The sequence below is a fragment of the Microtus ochrogaster genome, chromosome 6 (assembly GCF_000317375.1).
Source record: "Microtus ochrogaster isolate Prairie Vole_2 chromosome 6, MicOch1.0, whole genome shotgun sequence".
Classification (NCBI taxonomy): Eukaryota; Metazoa; Chordata; class Mammalia; order Rodentia; family Cricetidae; genus Microtus; species Microtus ochrogaster.
In genome coordinates this window covers 5162416-5171032 of record NC_022013.1, presented here as the reverse complement: position 1 = coordinate 5171032, position 8617 = coordinate 5162416, and the positions used below count along the sequence as shown (strand labels likewise).

Sequence of the window (8617 nt, the reverse complement as noted above, 5' to 3'; positions counted from 1 at the left end):
CTGTAGACCAGGCTGGTCTCGAACTCACAGAGATCCGCCTGCCTCTGCCTCCCGAGTGCTGGGATTAAAGGCGTGCACCACCATTGCCCGGCTAACGCAGATATTTTTGCATAGCAGGTTTTCAATAGATGTGTTGAAAAACCTGTTTTTTTTTATGGTTATTGCTGCTTCATTTGACAATATTCCCTCTTGTATGCAAGACACATGCAATATTCAGAGAGAAACTTAAAGTGTTTATCTCTTTGATCTTTCCTCCCGTCATGGACCTGTGAAGAGATGACAAGATGGAGGCGTGCAGAAAGGTTTTAAAGCTCTTACTGTTGTCTGTATAAAATGTTACATTTTCCTCCGCAGTATGTCTTCACTCAGTACAACAAGCCGTTCTTCAGCACCTTTGCAAAAACATCCATGTTTGTTCTGTACCTCCTGGGCTTCATTATTTGGAAACCTTGGAGGCAACAGTGTACAAGAGGATTTCGAGGAAAACCTGCTGCTTTTGTAAGTTTTTAATTTTAAGTGTTATTTTTTGAGGTTTAGTGGTATATCCGTTTTCTTAAAGTCAGTTTTATTTTAAAATTTTTGGTTTTTAGTTTTTAAAGGCAGGGTTTCTCTGTGTAACAGCCCTGGCTGACCTAGAACTCACTTTGTAGACCAGGCTGGTCTCAAACTCACAGAGATCCGCCTGCCCCTACCTCCAGAGTGCTGGGAATAAAGGGGAGCACCACTACTGCCTAGTTCTATTCATTCTTTAAAAAAACTTTTATTTCTTTTCGTTGTTTAAAAATTATTTCTCTTTCTTCACTATTGTGGTAGACATATGTAACATTAAATTTTAGCCATTTCTTCCCCTTCTTATTATTGTAAAATATATATAATATCAAATTTATCCCTCAGACCGTTGTTGTTGTTGTGCAGTTCAGTGGCACTCAGTGCATTTGCTTTGCTGTGCACTGTCAATCTCTAGGAATTTTTATTGTTCCAAACAGAAACTTTGTGTCCAATAAACAAGAATATATAGTATCTCCAACCTTTGAAATGTTCTTTAAATAAAGATTTATTAGAACATATGAAAGAAAAAAACAAGGGAGATTCCTTGTCTCCCCTGCCCTAGTCCCCAGTAACCATGGTCTAATTTTCTGTTTGTTTCTGTTCATTTGTGTGGGTTTAAATAGTACTTTGTTGTTGGAATATCGGGGGTTATGAAATGGAATCATACCTTCACAGTGTTAAGTGGCTCCCAGAGTGTGGGCATGTCCCTGAGCTCGGTCTAGTCTCATGACAATACCAAAGGGTTGCTGTCTTCTTTCACTAACCCCTCTTCCTCTGCGAGTCTGAAATATTACAATAGCATAAGGGAAAGGGCTTGAGCTTTAGTCTTAGATGACTCACTGCAATTTTAATCTAGTAGCTACTACTTTGACGAAACAGCCAGCCTCAATTTCTTCATCAGGAGAGACAAGATAAAATCTATTCTGCATCGCTGCACCCTTGGCATTAGTTACTGTTGTAGGGACAATAGTTAGATGCAATAGTTAGATGCATAAATTTATTCTGGATTGTTGTGTTCATTTGAGCTGAGTATTCCTGTATGATAACATGAGTTTCTGTGAATTTGATGTCCTGTTCTCTGTACTTAGTTTGCAGACCCTGAAGGTTACTTTGCTGCTTGCACAGCAGACACGAGTGTGAGTAGTTCTTTGGTAAGTGCTGCCTTTCTTGTTCAGCCATAGCAGGAATAACCAGACAGCTGTGATGTCACCCGGTTGGATGAGAGATATGACTCCACGTGTGTGCCTTCTGAGAGAGAACTGCTTTGCACTTCCTTTCCTTAGGGAGGCTCAGGGCCTAGGGGTAAGCAGACCAGCTACCTGTGGGGAGAGAAGGAAGGGGGAAAGCTAGTTACAGAAGGAAAATAGTAAAGCCCAGGCCAGGCCTGTATCTCTACCATCTTTCAACTTAATGCTCACTATTATTACCATCTGGAAACCAGAATTGGTGCTTGACACTGAGAATAAGCCAATTGTTCATCCACTTATTCTACACTGATTGCTTGCTGTAACATTCCTTTTGTATGTTTGTGTGTGTGTGTGCCACGCGTGCATGCGGAGGTCAGAGGACAACTTTCTGCAGTCATTTATCTTTTCATCAGCTGAGTTCCGGGGATGGAACTTAGGTACCAGGCTTGTATGGTAAGTGACTTCCTTTACTTGCTGAATCATCTCACTGGTCCTTCTAATACAGGGTTTTAAAATATTGTGCTATTGTTTGTTCATTTTTAAACTACATTGTGTGTCAGATGAGTTAGCAGGTTAATAAAGTGAGGACTTTATTAAACTTGGAGAAGAAGTTTGTTCTCTGCTATCTTAAGCATCAAGATGATGTAATGTCATTTGCTCTGCTCAGAATGCAAAGTGCTGACTAGTGTTCTAATAGCTTTTGCTTTTATCTCTAGGACTGATAAGTCAAATTGGGTTAGGCCAAATGCTATAATCAAAAGTTATATGTGTCAAGAAGACCATGTCAGTTGTTAAAACTCATGGACTTAGTTTTGTGAATATATTTTGTTTTCTGAAGATGTTGTCCTGTCATTGTTCTATGCCAGGAATTAAAAGAAGAATCAGAGAAAGTTGTAGAAGTCTGATTTTTAAAAATGAAGCATATTAGTTGGGGGAGTTATGCTTTAAATAAGAATATTTGTAAAAATGTCACGGCATTTGGGTCTTGGAGTCTAACTTTGTCTCCTGCTTAGCTGTTTTTGTATCTCTGCTTTGAGGACAGTTCCTCTAAAATACTTATTTTCTAAGTTATTGTGAGAAATATTTTTAGCCTTTTGTATTCGAACCTTATGATAGTAAGAACTAATCAGTGGTAGCATTTCCCCCATCTTTTAATTATTTAAATGTTTTCAAGAACTGTTAGTTTGGGGTTCGAGTGATAGCTCCGTTGGTATAGCCCTTGCCACACAGGCATGAGTCCCTGAGCTCAGGCTTCAACACCTATACACCTACAAAGCTTGAAAGTGGTGGCAGGAATTTGCAGGCCCAGCAATGAGAGGGGTGAAGATACCCAATGGCCGGCCAGTCTAATGGTGAGCACTGGGTCCCAGTGAGATAGCTTCCAAAACCAGGTGGACAGCTCCTGAGAAATAACAATTGAGATAGAATTCTGGCCTCCACACCTGTAGCTGTACAGCTATGTATACCTCATACCCCTACCTATTTCCCACCCCAAAAGATTTTTGTTGTTGAATCTTATGCATATAGTAAAACAAATTCATCAAATGCAGATATACTATAAGCTGTTTCTTAGCTGCCTTCCCCATTGGGCTGCACGATTATGGGGGAAGAAACTTCGTTTACTCACTCTTATGACAGGACTTAGAACAGTGTTTGTTTAGCAAGTGCTCAGAGTGGTTTTGTTCTCTTGTTTGTGGGGAGAGGCAAGGGTTCATGCTGTTTTGCTGGCTCCACAGTGGTGGGCTCAGACCATCCTTCCACCTCAGCTGCCCAGGTAACAGGGAGTTCATGTACGTACTTCTTCCAGCACAGCATGCTATGTGTGTATATCCAAAATACGAACATTTTTCTGTTGGTGGAGAGAGGATTGATGGTATGATATTGAGGTATTAATGTTCCCAGAAAGTGCCAAAGATACTGTTTGACATTTCTACCTTTATTTTAGTTATTGTTATTATTAGGTGAGGGAGTGGAGAGTCATGTGCATGCTTGGGAGGTTAGAAGACAGCTTTGGGGAGTTGGTTCTTCCTTTTCACTGTAGATTTTAGGGATTGAACACAGGCTGTCAGGCTTACACAGAAAGCACTTGGCCAGTTGAGCCCTCTCATGACTGACATTCTTTGTCTCCTTGTGCCTGTGTGAACTGGTTGAGCTTGCTTTCCCAGGCTTTGGGGAAAGTGATGCTGACTAGATGGATGTCTGAGGAACAGCTGAGCTGTGGCAGTTCCTGTGTCTGTGTGCCTTGCACTTAAACTCTGCCCAATAGATTGGCTTTGGATTTTGCTGCTAATGCTTGTTTCTGTTCGCATTGTATTCCAGAGCGAACCTCTGTATGTTCCTGTGAAGTTTCATGATCTTCCAAGTGAGAAGCTCGAGAGCACAAACATTGGAACTGAAAAAAGTAAGTCAAGCTTAGGGTTCCACACTTGAGAGTGAATGGAAATTTAGCTTCTTTTGAGCTGCTGTGAGCTCACAGGGTTCATATAGTGTGTCTTGACCTCTATGGGATTGATGTGGCCTTCATTCTTCTGGAAGTTTGACTTGGTTGTGAATATGATAGAATATAATTTCTGTATTAATTCAGTTAGATTTTCCAGATACCAGAAAGCTCTATGGTTTCATTATCATTATATATAAAGGAATATATAAATTAATAATTAATAGATTATTAAATAAGTTTATTTATTTTCCTTTGAGACAGTCTCTTATGTAGCTCAAGATGGCCTCAAACTTACTATGTGCCAAGGATGACCTTGAATTTCTGGTTCCCCATCTGAACATTCTGAATACTGGGATTATAAGGGCATATATTGCCATACTTGGTTTAGTCAGTGCTGTGGATGGAACCCAGTAGTCCAGCTAGTCATGTATTCTATCAATGGAGCTACAGTCCCAACCATACATGTATATGTTTTTATTTATTTAGTTATTTATTTAAATGATCAATATTTTCATAAACATGTCCTCAGAGACCCAAATGCAAACATTACTTGAGTTTTTAAATTTCTGTGACTTTCTTTCAGAGTGTCAGCACAGTATAAAGCACAGCGTTCACCTGCAGTGTAGAGGAGTGTTCTGGATGCTTGCTGGGAAGGTTCTTCTTAATTAGCGAACCATGAAGAATAACCAAAATCATGCTTTTCTATAAATGCTAAAATAATAAGCATGGTAAAATCCTGAACCGTGGTTGTGTACATATGCAACTATAAACCTTTTGTTGGAATTTTAATCATTTTAAACTCTTCAAAAATTGTATTACATTTTAAATTTATTTTGTATGCCTGTTTAGAGATCAGCATACGAATTACAAGAGTCAGTTCTTTCTTTCCATCATGTGGTCCCTGGGAATCAAACTCAGACCCTCAGGCTTGGTAGTAGGTGTTACCCGCTGAACCATTTTGCCTGCCCTGTTTTAAACTCTTTAAAACATTTCACAGATGAAATCATTTTTTTTCCCATTAGCTCTTTTAGCTGAGCAGAACTGCACCAGGGAACAATATAACTCTAGTGTTTTTATTGTCTTATTTTGATCATAAGTGATCGGAATAGTCAGTATTTATCACTAAACAATGTTTCATTTTTATAGGATATAAGGTACAGTTAATGTTTTGTATTATGTTTTACATTTTAGCTCCCAAGAAGTCCCGGGTAAGGTTCAGCAATATCATGGAGATTCGACAGCTTCCATCAAGCCATGCATTAGAGGCCAAGTTGTCACGAATGTCTTATCCTACTGTGAAGGATCAAGAATCCATACTGAAGACTGTAGGGAAACTTACTGCAACCCAAGTAGCAAAAATCAGCTTTTTCTTTTGCTTTGTGGTAGGTTTTTTTTTTTAAAAGATTTATTATTGTTGTACATACGTATGCTATGTGAGTGGAGGGGCGGGATTGCCACAATATGCCTGTGGAGTTCAGAGGACAACTTGAGGAAGTCATTTATGACCTTCCACATTTGTGTGTGCCCTGTGGATTGAACTTAGGTCATCAGGCTTGCATGGCAATGCTTTAGCTGCTGATCTATCTGCCCTGTTTTCTTCCTTACATGTTTAAGATGGTGTGCATACCAACAGTGCAGTATTGAAATGTAAGTCTCCTAGAGTTCTTCATTTTCTTCTGCTAACTGCTGTCTGGCACACTGGGATGTTAGAATATCAGACTGAGTAAATACTTATCGTGCCTCAGAGAGTTTAGAAGTTAAAGCTGCAGGGACAGTTCAGCTGGTGAAGTGCTTGTGTTGTGAGTACAAGGAGCTGAGTTCCATTGCAGGACCCTGTAAAAGAGCTGAGTGTGATGCTACACCCTTGTAAGGGAGGCAGGGACATGGATCGCTACCTGGTGTGTTCCAAGCCAGTGAGATACCGTAGCTCAACAAATGAGGGACCTGAAGAATGACAGCCACAGCTCACCTCTGGCTTCTACACATATATTTATACACAAAGCCCAGCCCATAAATAAAGACATGAAGCCAGTTCCTAGAATGCAGCACGTGTATACGCATGCACCCGTGCTTGCCCACAATTTGAGGAATATTGAGTTTATCATTGCAGGGGTAGGCATGGCCGTTCTTGGCTTCTTTTCTTGAATATGGGATCTGAACTCAGATCCAAATGATCGCACAGCAAGTACTCTCACTCACCAAACCGTCTTTCTAGGCCCTGTAGGCTTTAATGTAACATATTTCCCCAAACTTGAATTTGACTTATATAAACTTAAAGTATCATCAGTACGTGAATAAAAAATGTTAAAGTGATTTAATATTCAATCTCTCTCCTTTACACAAACATACAATATCTGAATGCTGATTTTTCTTTTAAAATTATCTGTGTGTGTGTGTGTGTGTGTGTGAGAGAGAGAGAGAGAGAGAGAGAGAGAGAGAGAGAGAGAGAGAGAGAGAGAGAGCGAGCGCGAGCACTGTGCACATGTGCCTGTGGAGCATAGAAGAGGGAGTCAGACTGCCTGGAGCTTGAGTTACAGCAAGTTCTGAGACATGTATTGTGGGTGATGGGAACCAAACTCAAGTCCTCTGCAAATGGTTTTTTTAAAACCAACTTTTGTTATTTTTTTGTTTGTGGTGCTGGGAATTGAAACCAGGTTCTGTGCATGCTAAATAAGTTCTGGTTTATTTTTTAACTGTAACTTAATTTAAATCTTTTGAGACAAGGTCCCACTAGCACAGGCTAGTCTTCAATTTGTTGAACTTGTGATCTTCCCAATCATGAGTGCTGGGGTCGCAACTTTAATCTCAGCACTTGGGATTGTGTTGCTGTGTCTAGCCTGGTTAGTGTCTTCAGGGAATTGAGTAGCAAGATATCAACGATCTCAATTATGATTATTAATGCTTGTCCTTATTTGGGGGCCTGTGATTTGTTTTTTTTCTCATAGAGCAGCTTTTGAAACCACTTATGGGGACTGAAGAGAGGGCTCAGGGTTCAGAGCACATACTGCTCTTGCAGAGAACCAAAGTTTAGTTCCCAGTACCTGCACTGGGTGGCTCACAACCATCTGTGGTTACAGTTCAAGGGATCTGACACCCTCTTCTGGCCTGTGCTGGCACTGTATGAAAGTTCCCATACCCCCACAGATACACACATATACATAGGATTTTTTTTAAATCTTAAAAACAGAAACAAATGTCATACAATAATAGTGCTTAGAAGTGAGAGGGACGACTATAAATTGAACTGGCAGCTATAAATGTTTTTCATGAGGTTTCACTTTTTTTCCCTTTTGTATAGTGGTTTTTGGCGAATTTGTCATATCAAGAAGCACTTTCAGACACACAGGTTGCCATAGTGAATATTTTGTCTTCAACTTCTGGTAAGAATCATGTCTTCAAAATCTGCATTATGAGTTGATGTATGCATATCTAGTGATATTTGTATATATGTAGACACAATTCTAAATTTTAGTTCTGCTGTGCATTAGCATATTATAATTCATAAGGGGGGTTGTTACGTACCCCCTTACTTTTTAGCTGTAGCTATTTTACTGTATAGACCAGGCTGACTTTGAACTTGTGGCCATCCTCCTACCTGTGCCTGTCTTCCAAGCAGTATTACAGGAATGCACATGTTTGCATGGTTAGTGTTCACTGCCTGACCTCTGTGCTATTGGTGTTCCCTCAGATACTGTATAGTTCTTGGTTTGGCTGTTGTCTTTGGCTGTTGCTGGGGATCAGACTCAGGCCTGTACATGTTGGGCACTTGCTCTCCCACGAATACACCCTTGGCCTCTGTTTTTTATCCTGCAGTGCATGAACATGTTCTAGGTCTGTGTATATCAGGCACATAATCTCCCTTGGTCCTCTGTGGGTTTTGTTTGCTTATTTTTCCATTTTTTTTATGACAGGTTTACTCTCTGTAGTCATGGCTATTTTGGAACTCAGCCTGTATGACCAGGCTGGCCTCAAACTCAGAGATTTCCTACTTTTGCCTTCCAAATGCTGGGATTAAAGGTGTGCGCCACCATACACGACCCTCTGTGTATGAAGGTTCCTAGGCCTGTCCTCCCTTTATGGCAGTCTTACCCCGCATATTTCCTTTTCGGAGATCTTTTTCCAGATTCTTTTTGGCTAAATGCCACTGCTTATTTCCCATCTAAAATTTGCACTCTAGCAGGTGTTTTATTTTTAACATTTGACTCACCTTCCAAATCTGGAAGATAAAAGAAGTCCTTTTAAAGCTGTAGAAATAAGTTAGAACATGGGCATGACTGATGAGGTCACAATTACTCTGCAGGCTCAACTTAGTACTTACTGTTTAAAAATAAGTAGACCTACCCTTATCTGCACTCTTAGAATAAACGTGGCTTAGTTTAGAAGCTCTTCTTTATTTGACTTTTTCTCAATGCAGCATTAGTTGTTTGAAAGAGCAAAACAA

At 40.0% G+C, this 8617-nt stretch overlaps 1 protein-coding gene across 2 annotated transcripts in view; it reads left to right on the top strand.

Moving 5' to 3' along the window:
- The window catches only part of Slc35f5 (solute carrier family 35 member F5), a 33632-nt gene that overhangs the window by 6074 nt on the left and 18941 nt on the right, over positions 1–8617 (top strand). For both annotated transcript variants that reach the window (XR_003377068.1, XM_005348246.2), the window contains exons 4-8: positions 355–498; positions 1638–1700; positions 4056–4137; positions 5368–5558; positions 7475–7556. Coding sequence is in view for 1 of the 2 variants with exons in the window: in XM_005348246.2 (XP_005348303.1) it covers positions 355–498; positions 1638–1700; positions 4056–4137; positions 5368–5558; positions 7475–7556 (562 nt within the window). In the remaining variant the exon portion in view is untranslated. The remainder of the gene's footprint in view (positions 1–354; positions 499–1637; positions 1701–4055; positions 4138–5367; positions 5559–7474; positions 7557–8617) is intronic.